Source organism: Phaseolus vulgaris, chromosome 8 (assembly GCF_000499845.2).
Source record: "Phaseolus vulgaris cultivar G19833 chromosome 8, P. vulgaris v2.0, whole genome shotgun sequence".
Classification (NCBI taxonomy): domain Eukaryota; kingdom Viridiplantae; phylum Streptophyta; class Magnoliopsida; order Fabales; family Fabaceae; genus Phaseolus; species Phaseolus vulgaris.
In genome coordinates, this window is record NC_023752.2 from 2,263,677 (window position 1) to 2,279,843 (window position 16,167).

General features: G+C 29.1%; 1 protein-coding gene and 1 pseudogene across 1 annotated transcript; both read left to right on the forward strand.

The window, feature by feature from the left end:
* Window positions 1–8,199: 8,199 nt before the first annotated feature.
* LOC137826950 (protein DOWNY MILDEW RESISTANCE 6-like) lies at window positions 8,200–11,133 on the forward strand (annotated as a pseudogene).
* Window positions 11,134–13,646: 2,513 nt separating this feature from the next.
* Window positions 13,647–15,553, forward strand: LOC137825722 (receptor-like protein kinase FERONIA). Its single transcript, XM_068631465.1, has 2 exons — window positions 13,647–14,400; window positions 14,937–15,553. The coding sequence occupies exons 1-2, from the start codon at window positions 13,758–13,760 to the stop codon at window positions 15,362–15,364; spliced, it is 1,071 nt and encodes a 356-aa protein (XP_068487566.1). The 5' UTR covers window positions 13,647–13,757; the 3' UTR covers window positions 15,365–15,553.
* Window positions 15,554–16,167: the final 614 nt, after the last annotated feature.

A 16,167-nucleotide genomic window follows, 5' to 3' on the forward strand; every position in this document is an offset into this window, starting at 1 on the left:
GTGTGCTTTAAAATTGTTCATTGAAGCTAACCATAATTTTCAGCATAGGATTCCAATTAAGGTATAATGGGGAACATAATTTATCAAAGGGCGAGTCACTTAGGCAACACGTGGCCTCATTTACTTTATTTAGTACCATATTGTTTAGTTCCTTAATGCATATGTCAATGAAAGGAGTTTTGCCCATAAATAGGTATTGATTGCAACTTAAACAATTGAAAAATGTGAATGTGTGTTGGCCAAAAGTCACAAGGAAACTTCAAGATCTTCTAAAGTTTCTTGGGTTATGTTATGGGATGCTAGATTTGATAGTGCAGAAAAGATTATGGAAAGATTAATGAATCTATTTGTTTAAGAATTTTAAATGTTTTAAAAGTAGAGATTAGTGGCGTTTACGTGCACGTGTCATGCTAGAAAAGATTACGATCTTCTTACCAAAATCTAATTTCATTAAATCTCACTTCAATGTTTTATCCATACAAATGTTTGGCTGAGTTTATTTAGTGACTTTTTTATTCTGTAGGGTGATATGCCTTATGTACGTGAGAAATTATTATAGGGTTCAGATCTTTTAATGACATTATCTTTTAATGAAATGATATAAAATTTAAAAATCATTAAACAATTTAATATAATTTAATTTTAATCAAATATTTTATGAACCACTTTTAAAATTTATGTGAAAATTTTAATTTTGAAAAATAACATTAATGATCATATCACTGTGGTCAGTACTTTATGATCTTTATTGCCCTTATTATGAATGTTGTAAGGATTGTTGTATCAGTAAAAACAATAAAAAAAAAAGCACTTGAAGTGTTTTAATAAGTATACAAAAACTTGAAAAATGAACGAAGAGATTAAAATAAAAAATGTTTCATAATCTTCTATCTTGTAATTTAAGAATACAAAATGTTTCATAATCTTCTACTTGTAACTTAAGAATACAATATCTAGTTAACTTTATAATAAAAGTTTAATCAACAAAAAATAATAAAAATAAGTTGGGGGTATTTAAGAGATGTTTTCGTACAAAAAATTAAGATTATATATCAATTATAACCTTTAATTCTAGTCCAAAAGATACATAACATGATAGATCAACCACATACACTCTACTAAAACTCAAACTCAAGTATTAAAAAAAAAAATCACTAAAAAAAATCATAAAATAAAAACAAAAATAATTAATTAAAATAATAATAATTAAATTAAAAACTATTTAAAAATTAATAATTTTATTATTATTAAATAATTTTTAAATTAATATCTAATTAACTGTTTTAATTATCAATTATTTAAATTTTAAATTATGTAACAAATATTTGTGAAATTCATATGTAAACTCCAGTATGCGCTGAGGCAATTGCTTCGTGCACCATATCACTGCACTTAATCACAGGGGAAAATCCGAAAATATCCTTTAAAAAATGGGGTACATATAAAATTACATTCCGGACCCCCTTTTCCAGAACACAATAATCTCTTCCGGATAATTTTTTTATCTGGAATGAATTATTTTCAGTTCCGAATTTTTTTATCCAGAATGAAATTTTGTTTTTTTTTTCTGGATTTTTATATCCGAAACACAAAAATCTCTTCTGGATTTATTTTTCCAGAATGCATTATTTTCACTTCCGAAGTTTTATTTCCGGAATAAAGGGTATTTGTGAAATTTTCAAAATTATGTTGGGTGTAGGTTGAAAAGTGTTGGGTGCAGGGAGCATTTGCCCAAAATTGACTCATGGTAACCTTGTCTATGGCCTCTTGTTGGGCCATAGAGACATGCAATAAATTTTGTTGGGCCTGACAAGCAATAAATTTTGTTTGACGGAAAATATGTCTCCTGTTATTAGGACCACCAGACCATAACCCAAAACAAAGAGTTAAAATTTGGAAGTTCGTTCCCATCACAAAAGGAAGTCATAATTTGGAAATGTGTGTGAATTTGGAATATAAGAAATATAAGAATTTTGGAATATAAATTCTAATTTCATAAAAGAATATTTTAGTTATTAAACTATGATGTGCTATATCATAAAGTGTATTAAACAAAAACAGAAACAAGATGAGGAATTTTTAATTAGGCAGTGGTTGATTGAAATTTTTCCTATGACTTAAAGTCAAGGTTTTACTATGAGTAAAATATAAATTCTCAAAACGTAAAAAACAGTGAAATTATATTATAAAGTCGACTTTAAGTCTAACTCAACTCTATAAAATCGATTTATAAGATTAAGATTTACATCCACTTATATACAATGAAATGTCCTTATTTCTAGTTGATATGATATTTTCAACAGAAAAAATTATAATTTTTATTGTGACCTGAAGATATCCATCTATTTACACTCTTGTACTTCATTTCTTAATTTATTGATGTGTTGAAAGAAACTTTTTATCTGAAATACTTGTAGATACTAATTATGTAAATCAGGTAATTTCTCTACTTTCATACATAGATGAAATTTTTTATATATAGATTGAAGTACTCTTAATAGTCTTATTTTTTTATTGTTGATAAAAAGTACAAAGAAAATAATTAATAAAGGAATGCATAGAGTCTCACCAAATTTCTGAAATTAAAAACGAGAGGGAAGTTGAACACAACACTAAAGAAAGTAGAGTTGTACTTCCTATTAGTCACTGATTTGGGAACAAGTATTCAACTCTGTGAGATCTAATTTTGTAATGTACCAAATAGAATAATGACTTTGACTTCTACCAACCAAGTGAATTTATAAAGCGGTGGAGCATGTGATTGAATTCAATGCAAAGAGAAAAACCTTATTAACACTCGCATGCCAAGAATCCTCTAGAATTTCTTTGGGAATGCAAAACGCAGCTTGTGCATTATGCTTTTGTTGATGGTTTGTCTAATTTCATTGGTCAGGAGAGTATGCTTTTGTTGCTAAAATCTTTGTCATTATATTTGCTTTGGAACACATAAGAAAAATGAAATAATACTCTATATGAATTGAATGTCGCTTCAAGCTCGTTTCTTCATGCTTTCAACAACAGATTAATTGCGATCACATGACAACTTTAAACTTATGAAGAAAATGCATGTTATTTGTTCTTATATTAATTTTTATTCTCCTTATATTTCTTTATATATAAATAGTATAAATTTTAATTTATGTGTCGATTTTATAAGATTTAGTTAGATTTAAAATCACTTTGGTATCAAAGTTATCAAGAGTTTATTTTATCGAAAGTTTATTGGACTTATCAAGTAAAAAAAAATTAACTAGTATATTGACTAAATTATATACTAATTTAGAAAATAAAAAATATTAGTTTCTAAATAGTTTATATTATTAATAAATGGTTTCTAAATTAATATCTAATTAGTTACCAAGGTTTTAGTTAATAACTTTATAATCTAAAGTTAATAGCTAAAATATTGGTAGCTAATTAGATACGAATTTAGAAACTATTTATTAATAATAGAAGCTAAATTAGATACAAATAGTTTTTCTAGTCTCTAAAATAATATACAATTTAGTCAATATAACCCCTAATTATTTTTTGTCTTTAAACTTGATTTATGTTTAATGGTTTTCTAGTAGTGTTATCGGACCACTCTTGGATCACCCATAAATATATAGTTTCACGCACAAGTTGTCAGGTCTCAACGTAAGGAAAGTATGTTGGAGATCCTACATCAATTAGAAATAAAGACATTTTATAGTATATACACTATAAGAAAATCATTAAATAAAGCCAAATTTTTAGAGATAAAAATATATTAGTCACTATAATAACTAAATTAAATACTATTATCTATAGACTAATTTATTTATCGGTATTTAAAGTAGTTTATATTATTAATAAATAATATCTAAAACTTTGGTAGCTAATTATTTAAAAACTATTTATTAATAATATAAACTATTTTAGATACTAATAATTTATTTAATCTCTGAAATAATATCTAATCTAGATAATATAATGACTAATTATTTTTTTTCTCTCTAAAATTAGTTTATATTTAATTACTTTCTGAAAAACAAAAATAAAATATAAACTGTAAGATTAATTTAAACTTAAAGTACACTCCTAATAATCAATTTTAAAATTAATAATAAATGTTACTCCATCTAATGAATTGTATTGGCCAATTTCTTAACAGATGACTTTATTTAGAACTAGAACTAGGCACTTTTTTTTTTCATTATGCTTGACGGATTAGTTTTGATCTGTGATAAGTTTCTAATATATTTTTCTTTATTTTATTATTAAAAAATTATGCACTTTACCTCTTCATAGCCTTTCACTTAAAAAGAAGAAGAAGGGTAATTTGAGATGCATGGCTGCAATCTCTCTTTTTCCATATCTTCGCAACCAAACCTTTCTATTTTTCTTCCTTGCTAAGGACCACACCACCTCTCTCACCTTCTCATTCCACGTGGCCAAGTACCACCTCATTATTCTAATAAATATAAATAAATAAAAATACTTTTTTTAAACTAAAATATCAAAATATACTACAAAAAGTAAAAACATTAAACATCTAAATTGAAAAAATTAGAAAAAAAAAATTGAACTGACCTACATATTTAGGTCAAACATGCATGTACGAGACAATGGTTATGATTCAACCTTTTTGTGAAGAAAAGTTATTAAAGTGTGTATAAAAGCATTTGTAATGCATCCGAATCTCCTCAAGTCAAATTTTCACGCGTTTACTACATTTAATGATTCAGCACAACGTGGATGACTTGTGAACGTAAAATCATCTATTTCTTTATTTTCATTTATTTTATCATATATTTCTTTATTTTTATTTACTTTATCATCTATTTCTTTATGTTCAACCACATTATTAATTTACCCACTTCTACCATGAATCTAAAGATGCCTTTGTGATAGTTTAAGTGGATCTACAGATTTGATCGTACACATTTATTTTGGTAATGTGTAGAATATAAAGAGTTAATTAGGTTTGGGAAAAGTATACTAAATGGCAAATAAATTCAACAATGAAGGTGTACTAATTTCAAAGGGTTAGTTGAGTGAGAATATGATGTTTTTGTAGCATATCACAGTGTGTAACTTTCAATCTCTATTTAATTATTTTTTTAATAAACAAATATATTATTTTTTTATAAATTATTTTGTACTGGTATGAGTGAGATTGAGATTTGGTCTACTTGACCGAGACCATGAAAACCTGGCCGATACAAGGAAAACTCGGCTAAGACGAGGGAAACCACCACAGACGGCCTGATCGACCGACACATAAATCCATTAACGCTCAAACCAATGTCAGTGAAGTTAATCTGTCATTAAGAATTAGGTAATACATCCATAAGTGTGATTCATTTCACTAATCATACCCAATAAGGTAAGTCCATTAAAATAATATAAATAGTACACATTCCAAGGAGAAAGGGACGTCATTTATTACTGTGCACCTACTTGAGTGGCGATCACCCGTTTTACTGACTTGAGCGTCAGAGTGTCTTCTACAGGTACCTCCCATTCGGTATTCACTCAAGACCGAGAGCTGAAAGAGAAACACGAAGGCGAGAAGGATCCCAGTGAAACCCTAGCAAACTGCCCAACCGAAGGAGAAAGACAAAGAATTCAATAGTTCTCTAGGTCTCATCTCTCTAACAGGAACATATTCTTTAGTTCCTTATCCTAAATAATTTTATAGTTTTTTTCCGTTTTGGAACACAACATTATGGTTTAGATATTAATCATTGTCCTAGGTTTTTTGTGTGAGGAAGAAAAGTAAACATGACTTTTCAATCACGCTATATATATATATATATATATATATATATATATATATATATATATATATATATATATATATGGTTTGGGTATGCATGTTTTGGAAAATAAATAATGAGTTTGTTCTGTAATTAATATGTTAATGTAGGATTACACATTTTAAATACATTGAATAAAGTTAAATTTATGGAATTTACTAGTATTGTCACTATGCATGCTAATTATCAAAGACGTGGATAAATTTTAATTTGAAGTGGTTCGTTGATGTAGTGTGAAAAGGTAAACAAAGTCACTTACCCAACATCCTATTTTTCTCCTTTGAAACTTAAAATATTGAAATAAAGCCAACATCCTATTTTTGTCCTTTGAAATTAAAAAATGTTGAAATAAGTTTTACATGTGAGTGTAACAAGTAAAAGTACAGAAAGGGGCAATTTAGGAAGAACACTTAGAAAAATCAAAAGAGAGGACAAAACACCTACAAGAATCAGAAGAGGTGATGACTAATGTTCGGGTGACAACAAACGAGTTTAACATAAAAAAGTTGTAAATTTTAAATTTTTTATCTAATTAAATATTAATATAATAATAGAAATTAATTTAGAAACTAATAATTTTTTTAGTTTTTAAAAATGATTTCTAATTTAATTATTATAGTAACCAATTATTTTTATTTTATTTAATAATTTTTTTTAGTTTTCATTTAATCACTACTCGCTTTATAGAGTTATTGGCAAGCTAAATTTTTTAAAAATGAAAAATTTCTTTTGACAATAACAAAATAATTATAAACTATAATTTATAAAAACATTATATTTTTTTTCATAAAAATGTTCCATGTTAGGCATTACTATATAACTTGACATCTCAGTTAGGTTGACACCTAACAATCATCTGTTATCACATGAAAAAAATATTATTAAAAAATAAAAAAATATTATTAAAAAAAAAACAAAAATATGGAAAATTAGGCAAAATTCATGTTAACAAAAACAATACATAGATAAACTATATTTATTCATAAAAAATTCTAATAATAAACTAGATAAAATCTATTATACCAATAAAATGGTTATCTATAAATAAATCATAAATTAGTCAACTCATTAGCACACACATTTCTTTCACGAAAAATAAGAGTAACCCTAAATCTAATTTTTCCATATAAATATTAAATACATTAAATACATTTGTATCCTAAAACTATAAAAAAAATTCAACATTTAGTTTATTTAACAATTAATTAATTATAGGGTTCAGATTAATTCCAGTATTAAATGTGCATTAAGAAACAAAATGGTAATATATAAATGTGAGATGAAGATTATACTTGAAAACAGCTAAATTTAGAAAATGGCATTTATTTAGAAGCATACGCAAAAAAGCATCCAAGTTCATGAACTGTTGCTCAACATATGAACAGCTACTTGATGTCTTTCAACCCTGTCCTTCTGACTCATCATCTGATGTTATTGTTTTCCCACTCATTTACCTTTTCATGCAATTAATCTGCATAATTTTTCAATAATCAATTAATTAATTAAAAAGTTTAATAATTTATAATTAATTACCGACTTCAACATACTATTTTCTTCTGATCTAGCTGGCTGGGCTCCATATCCCACAAAGTAAATAGAAAAATGTATGATGTAAGCTCTCTCTGCATTTACTATGCCAACTAATCTCAGTAACTCTTATCTTTTTTTATCAATACGTTCATGCATTAAAAGAATTGTAATAAATCCTCTTCTACACCTTAATTAGATAAAAATAAGCTAATTTTTTTTCATGATCTTTATCCAAAATTAATATCTATTAAAAAAACATGATTAATGATATTGGATCATCAATTTTTTAATGTTTTTTCATAAACAAAACTGAATCCAAAATTTTATTAAATTTTAATATCTTTTTCCACTATGTGCTGCAAAATATCTGCTAATGAGAATTAATATTCATAAAAATGAATTAACTATATTTTTATAAAAAAAAGAGAATTTTAAAAAGAGTGATGTAGATGAAAAACTGTTTATTATAGTTATTTTTCGCTTTTAAAATAGTTTGTTAGAATACATTAAACATTTATTCTTTTAATTTTTTTAAATAAAGTAATTTTCTTTTAATCACAAGCTTAATAGTATTTAAAAATAAACCTGTGTTCTATCTTTTACTCTTTTTAGGGCTATAATACCTACTTCTTAATTGCAACAAGTAACTATAGTTCAATTAATTGATTAAAACAATTTTGTAAAATGATCTAATTATGAAGTTGATATGGTGAGGTGGCAATGAAGTTTATAGTCGTACACTAGTATTTTAGTAGACTTGAGAAGTCAAATTTGTGAATTCCATAATACTAAACTCTCCATCACATGACATTTCTCATACATTTATTAAGTAGGTTACAAAGTCAAAATTCCACTAATCAGAGTTCAGACTTAATAATTTTATATTATGGTTTCTTCTCTATATAATCCACACATCCATGAATATATGAAATCAAACTTCATTGCCTTGTGTAGAGAACACATAACATAAACAACATATATGGATCAGAAGCTTGTCTCCAGCTGGTTCCATCTTCATTCCTCAGTGCCCTTATCCTACGTGCAACCACCGGAAAGTAGACCTGGCATGGTTTTTTCTCCCGGCAAGAAAATCCCGGTGGTGGATCTCCGGGTGCATGATCTGATGAAACCATCAAGCACATTTTGAAAGCCTCCAAGGACTATGGATTTTTCCAGGTTCTTTCCCAAGACTTTTCTTTCCCTTTGTCATGATTAATTTCACTATAAGCTTTCTGCTTCCATCTCACAGATTCTCATTTTTGAAACTAATCATTTTTTAAATAAATTCCAGATAACAAAGAGCTTCTTTTCTTTCTTGCACTAAAAGTAGAATAAGCACTGCAATATTATTAGTTCTTGAAATTGTGAAAATGTCAGCGTTGAAATTTAGCTTTTTACAGTAATTTTAGTCCAGAACTATACGCTATAATATTAGTGCAGGAGAGTGTTTTAATTTTAAGATTTGAACACATGCTCGTAAAAAACAGGTTCAGTGTACATACACGAGTGGTTATGCATGAAAAAACTAAAACTATCGATTAGCTAAGTTATAATTCTTCTTGATTCTCATTCTTATTCAGATTTCATTCTATAGCTTGCTAGTTAGTTTTGAAATTCTTACTTTTGAGTACTTGGTTGGTTTAAGAATAATTTAGTTAATATTTTATTGATTGAATGAGTTGTATAAAGATTGGTTCGTTCTTGAAAATGGTAGGTAATCGAGCATGGAGTTTCCAAAGAGTTGATGGATAATACGCTGAGTATTTTCAAGGAATTTCATGGCATGCCTGTTGAAGAAAAGATAAGGGAAAGCTCCAGAGATCCAAATGGAAGTTGCAGACTCTATTCAAGCCGTGAGATTAACAACAAAGATTCCATCCAGTTTTGGAGGGACACGTTAAGACACTCGTGTCCATCTTCTGAAGATTACATGCAATTTTTGCCTCAAAAACCTGCAAAATATCGGTAAAATCATCTTCATTTTATGTATTTTTTGTAAATAATATTCAATATGAGCTCACAAAATCCAATTTCGTTGGCTTCATCTTTGAGTCAGCATTTAAATAAACTAAAAACCTTTCTTGGTAATGGTAATGATATATACTAGAAATTTCAGCTTGTGTCAGATGCTTTGACGGTGGAAGTTGATGTGTTCTCCGTTGACAATGATGTCTTAAAAAATGACTAATAACTATCAAGTTTTAAATTCCTTAATTCCATCACATTCTTTGAAGCATAATTGACTCCTATAGATATTCTTGTAGATTGTTCATATTCTTTTCAGGCTTTTTTTTTCTTTTTTAATTAAATGGTTGATAATGAGATTTTAACCATTGCACTTGGTTTAATCTGAACATTTCTGAGTCATCATTGATTGTTGTGAAAGGTGAGTAGACATTTTTGTTACACGTGGGCAACTAAAGGTTTAATTAAGAAAACTTTTTCCTTTAACATTAAGTTTTCCTTCATCACTGAGTTGGTAACCACTACCTAATTACTATTTTTGCGTCTAGTTATCAAAAAGTCACAATTAACAGCACATATCCACCATATAGTCACGTCTAATAAGTACCATTGTCATCAACACTATAGCCACCACAAATAATCCAGCTCAATATGGCAGGTTAATTAGCAGAATATAACTATTAAGCATAATGATTGTTATTAATTTATTAATTATTATTATTGGTATTGTCAAGTAAAGTTTTATCATCTTCTTTAAAACTATAATCTCAATCTGACTAATGAAAAGATTCTTGTGTTCACTACAAAGGCTATTATAGTTTGATAATTCAGTTAACTAATTTTTTTTTGGTGATGACAACTTGCAGTGAAGTTGTTGCAAAATACACACAAGAAATGAAGAGAGTGGGAGTAACAATTTTGGAGCTGCTATGTGAAGGTTTAGGACTTGACCCAAAATACTGTTGTGGTGGACTTAGTGATAGTCCATTACTGCTAGCTCATCACTACCCACCATGCCCAGAACCAGGTTTAACCTTGGGAGCTCCCAAGCACAGAGATCCAAACCTTGTTACCATTCTGCTTCAAGAAAAAGATATAAATGCACTTCAAGTCTTCAAGGATGGAGAATGGCTTGTTGTTGAACCAATTCCTTATGCTTTTGTGGTTAACATTGGACTTATGTTGCAGGTATATACATGTTTCTCCCATATATAAAATTAGTCAGAAATAATAAACTGTTTGACATTAATTGCCATAATATTTGTACATTTTTTTCTGACACATCATTAGGAAAAACACTAAAAGATAGGTTGATTTGATTCCTAATTCTGGGTCATGATGATATGGTTTTGCATGATGAAACTGAAGTTAAGTGTCTGTGAGTAATGAATGTGCAGGTGATTAGTAATGGAAGGTTAATCGGTGCTGAACACCGTGTGGTGACAAATTCAGAATTTGCAAGGACCACAGTTGCGTATTTCATCCGTCCAACAAGCGAACAGATTATAGAACCTGCAAAGTCTTTGATAAGTTGTGGTGCTGAACCCATGTACAGGTCAATTACATATGAAGAGTTCTTGAAAAATTTCATGATCAACGGTGCTGACATCGAACAAGAACTGCTCTTGGAACCTAAGCAGAAAGCTGCTGCACTGTAAACACATTAATGCCCCTATCAGATTTCTTACAACTTTATCTTCTTAGTCTACTGCGAATTATCTAAAGAATTTAATGTTTTCATATTATTATTAAAGTGTTTGTAATGTAATTATGTGCTGTTAAAGACTAATGGTAAGTATTGTACCCAATCCTATCGTTGAAAGTTAATAAAGTTGAAAGCTTTATTTATTTATTACTACGCTTTATGATTAATTTTCGGTAGCAACTTTTACCTCATGATTCAGGTGTTCATATAGTCAAATCTTCCTTTCGCAAAATAATAGATTGAAGAGTTAAACAGCAACTACTGATCAATGAAAAATTGTACACATCACAATTGATTTTTTTTTTAATTCTTAAAATATAACATCATGTAATTCATGAATTTTTTAAACCCAAAACGACGTTTTCAAAATAGAATTTATTGAACAAGTTATAGTTCCTTAGTGCGTCAAGTTTGTTTTGGTTAATGAAGAGTGCTAACATAAATATTTGTTTTTCAATTAACTTAATTAAGGAGTAATATACTAGAAAATTATTAAATAAAAATTTATTTTAATAATAAAAATTAATTAGTTATTATATTTATTAAATTAAATAATATTTTATATATTAAAAAATTATTAATATTTAAAGTAGTTTTTTACACTTTTTTAATTACTTTAATATAATGCATATAAAATTATTACAATACCTAATTTTGTTCATCTTATTTTATTTTTTTATTAGTATAAAATAAATAAATTAAAAAAAGCACTTAAAAAATATTCTAATTGTTATACAAGTACGTAGAATCTCATTATCTTGTGTACAAATCCAGATAAACATTAAATATATATATATATATAAAAAGAAGAAGCAAACAAGACCAATGCATTTGAAGGCATAGCTTCCGGCAGAATTATGCAGCAAAACCTGCATAAGATTCTGTCTTCTTCTTACAAGAATATTTCAGTAGTGAGGTGGGATTCCATCTTATTTTGTTTATTCAATTTAGCTTATATAACTAGAGTAACAAACAACGAGACTAATTTTTTTTTTATCAGCAAAAGAATTGAATAACAGGAACTAATTAAGGATTCAACCCTTATACATATTTAAAAAATATGAGACAATTTCTCTCGTCTCCCAAACCAACAAATAGAGAGACAAATAAATCTACCACTAAAAATCCGTACAGTCCGTTCACTTTCAAGACTAACTTGTACCAATTCAAAACTAACTCGTACAAATTCAAATATAACCCATACAAACTCAAAACCAAACCCAATACAATCTCTTTGCAACCACAACAAGGGCAAAAAGAACAACAGAAGCTTAGAACAACAAACAACCCAACCGAAGGAGTAACTCTTATAAAAACTCACTTTATTGAAAACATACCAGCCTTAGAATCAATGCACCACTCAGAGTAAGTAAAACTAGCAGAAACAGTTTTAGAAGTTACCCAAGACCAAGCCTTTAATTGTGTCAAAGTGAACACTTCCGAAGGATTGATCACCCTCCTTAGAAAATATGTTTATTCTTGTGCTTCCATAATTTACTAACTACAGCTATCCAAACACAATTCCAAACTACATTAACTGGACAGGAGCATTTAGCAAAATAAGATGCAAGAAGTGAGCTGTTGGGACAACACGGTCAACCGACACAATCCCTAACCATGTATAACACTGATTCCAGACTAACCAAACAATCCTGCAATAAAAAAACGTGTTTTGTCCACAGCCATCCTGCAAAAACTACATAGATTGGACGAGACTAAAATACTTGTTATGTTATTTAATTTCCCCTCTCTACCCATAACTGAAAACACCTAACTTGAAGGATTAGTGCTGATAATTTACTTATAATTCATTTTATGCAATTTCATATGATCTCTTCCAAAATGACACTTATAATCTATAATGAAAATACTAAACAACTCAAGATGAAATTTCTTATTATAACACTTGATAACTCTGCCTTGATTCAATAGTAATGATATTTTATTAGCTATAAGTTACATGGAACAATTTCCTATAAAAAATCATGTACTAAATAACACTTCTCAATCTATAATATACTCAGTCAACTTTATGATGTCAAATTCTGAATATATTTATCACATATAAGTGACATTATTATTAAACAATAGTTAGAGGATGACTTTTGCAATGACCATGTAAGCACCTATCATTTTGCAATTTAAAAAGGCATCCCCTGTGTTTTTATGTACTATTAAAACAAACCAGCTACTTGAAAACTATTAGTTGGAAGAAAAAATTAAACATATTTTAAAACTTGAGATTATATAAAGATTTTTTTAAAAAAAATACCTGATAAACCTAATAAAATAATTATTAATATAAACTTCAAAATGAATCTGATACAGATCAGACTGAGAAGTGAACTTTAAATTTAACTCAATCTCATAAAATCGATTTATAAGATTAAGTTTGTACTCACTCTCTTTTTTATATGTATATATAAAATCTCCTGATCTTTAGTTATCGATGTGACATCTTCAATATATTCAAATAATTAAAAGAATTTTTTAACTATATTTTGCTTCATTCATATTTTGGTTGACTGAAATCCGAATTGGTAATTTAACTTAGTTTAAACTGAATTAGTCGAATCCATCAGCATCCAAGTTATGTTTTTAAACCTTTTTTGTGTAAACCAATACTATTTGCAGTGAAAGAAACAGATAAAAACGCGGAATGAAAGAAGATCAGAGTGTGAAATCTTAATTATAAAGTAGAGAAGGTTAATCAGTTAATTAGGTGTAAAGAGTGAAGAGGAGAAGAGGTAAATGTTTTTAGTCAGTGGAAAAAAATGAATGAAGAAGGGTGTCTCTCACAGATTGGAACAATGTTTCTGAAATGTTTGGGCAACACAAGTTCATCTAAGAAACAGTATCTAACAGTAATAGAAGAGTTGTGCCATCAGTTTTCTCTTGCGGAGCTAAGAAAGTCAACAAACAACTTCGATAGAAAGAGACTAATTGGACGTGGAGGATTTGGTGAAGTGTATAAAGGGTATCTCCAACATTATGCTGCTTCTAATTATGTTGTAGCAGTGAAGCGGTTTTCTGTGGAACACAGTGAAGTGTTCAAGAATGAAATAGAGTTGCTGTGCCAGCTTCGTCACCCTAATTGTGTGTCTCTTATAGGATTCTGCAACCACAAGAAAGAGAAGATTCTTGTGTACGAGTACATGTCCAATGAATCTTTGGATCGACACCTACAACGTGGGGAACTATCATGGAACCAAAGGTTGGAAATTTGCACAGGAGCAGCGCGTGGACTACACTACCTTCATGCAGGAGCCAAGCGCACCATCATTCACCGTATTGTCAAACCTAGAACCATTCTTTTGGACGACAACATGCAACCAAAACTCACAGGTTTCTGCATTAGCGTAAAGGGGTCACGCTTCATGTCAAAGCCAAAGCCAATTAAAGTTGATGTTGTGGCAGGTAAATTTTTTTTTCTTTGCTTTATGAATATTAAGAAATGAACTTTAAGCCTAATTCAATCTCATAAAACCGGTTTATGAGGTGAGGTTTGTACTCACTTATCAACAACTATTAATTGAATACATACCAGAAGTTAGGCTACCTTTAACGAGATCCAAGACCAAACCTTAACCTGTTAAAGAGAAGACTTCATAATAGTCTACCACTCCTACATTGAATAAACAATTATTCTTATGCCTCCAAATTTCGCTTACTAATACAATTAAAACATTATCCAAAATAAGATTAACTGAAGTGGTCGTATCAAGATTTGAACTACTCGAAATGTGATCAGGAGAGAAAAGATTTATTGAACTTACTCCTAATCAAGCGTAACAAAGATTCCAAGCTAGCCAAGCGACTCTGCAACCAAAGAATAGATAACTTGTCGACTCCTCTTACTCACTGCATAAACTACAAAAATTGTTCTTTGCTTTATGAGTTCACTTGCTAAAATGAACTTTTGTATTATACTAAGCTAATATTTTTACTTGCAGGTACTCCTGGATACATGGCTAGGGAGCTTTTCACGGACGATGCCATCACAGAGAAATCTGATGTTTATTCATTTGGTATGGTTTTGCTAGAAGTTGTGTGTGGAAGGAAATACGTAACAATGCCAATTGAAAGAGAATTTCTGGAGAAGCCTCTTGAGGAAAAAGTTGATGCGAGCATCAAGGGAAAGATTGCACCAAAGTGTTGGGAAGTCTTTATAGATATAACCAAAAGATGCGTGATGTATGAACCAGATGAGCGACCAACAATGGGTGAAGTAGAGGTGCAACTAGAGCATGCTTTGTCGTTGCAGGAACAAGCTGATATCACAAATACTAATGGTGATTATATCTTATTTTCCACCACAGTTATTCACCCAGGAGCGGAACTGGTATACAGCACAGAAAACAGTGATACTGAAGAAATATAACGTAGATAATTAAACACTACTATGTAGAACAACACAATCGTATAGATAGATGGCTGCTGTGTGACTCAACATAAGCATAAAGTATTTAGTTGATAAACCATCGTGAGATTTATCTAATGTTATTATATGTATCAAGATGGGACTTTCGTTATTAGATAAAAAATAAAAGTTTCACTTCCCTATTCCCACAGAAAAGTAGTTATTTTCTGTCTGATTTGCAAACTCTACTTTGCAACATGTTCATCTAGTTTCTTCAAGCAATATCTGTCTCAACTATTACTGAACGGAACTTTGTTTAGTTAGCTTTAATTGTATACTTTAGTTAGCCTTAATAACAAAGAAGAAAGCATATTGTGACATGTTTTTCCAAATCTGCACATCAAAACATATTTCATGATATGCATTTGATTTTTGGTTCACCAGTATGCCAAGATTTCACCTTATACTAGTTCGGTCTGAAAATTAAAAAGCCTGAACAATAATTTTTCTGTCAAGATCCAATTTAGCCTTTGATTTAGTCACATTCACAGAAATAGGATGATTTGAATAAAAAGAAAACATGAGATGATTGCAGAAATGGACTCAGGGAGTTAAGTCAAAGAGAGTTCTAGGCGATCCCAAGTAAGTTAACGCCCACGACACTTTGCAGGGACAACAAGCCAAAAAAAATGTAATTAAACCAAAACGAGTGACTACAAAAGGCAAGCGAGTTAACCAAATCTAAACAAACACTTGTGAACAAAAGTTGTTATTAATGTTTAATATAAATTTGCTTATTGAAGGTTTATTAAGAGTATTTAGTA

Coding starts and splice junctions, on each gene's coding strand:
- LOC137825722 (XM_068631465.1), top strand. CDS start 13,758: ATGAATGAAGAAGGGTGTCTCTCACAGATTGGAACAATGTTTCTGAAA. Junction 14,401..14,936: donor TAAAGTTGATGTTGTGGCAG/GTAAATTTTTTT, acceptor TTTTACTTGCAG/GTACTCCTGGATACATGGCT.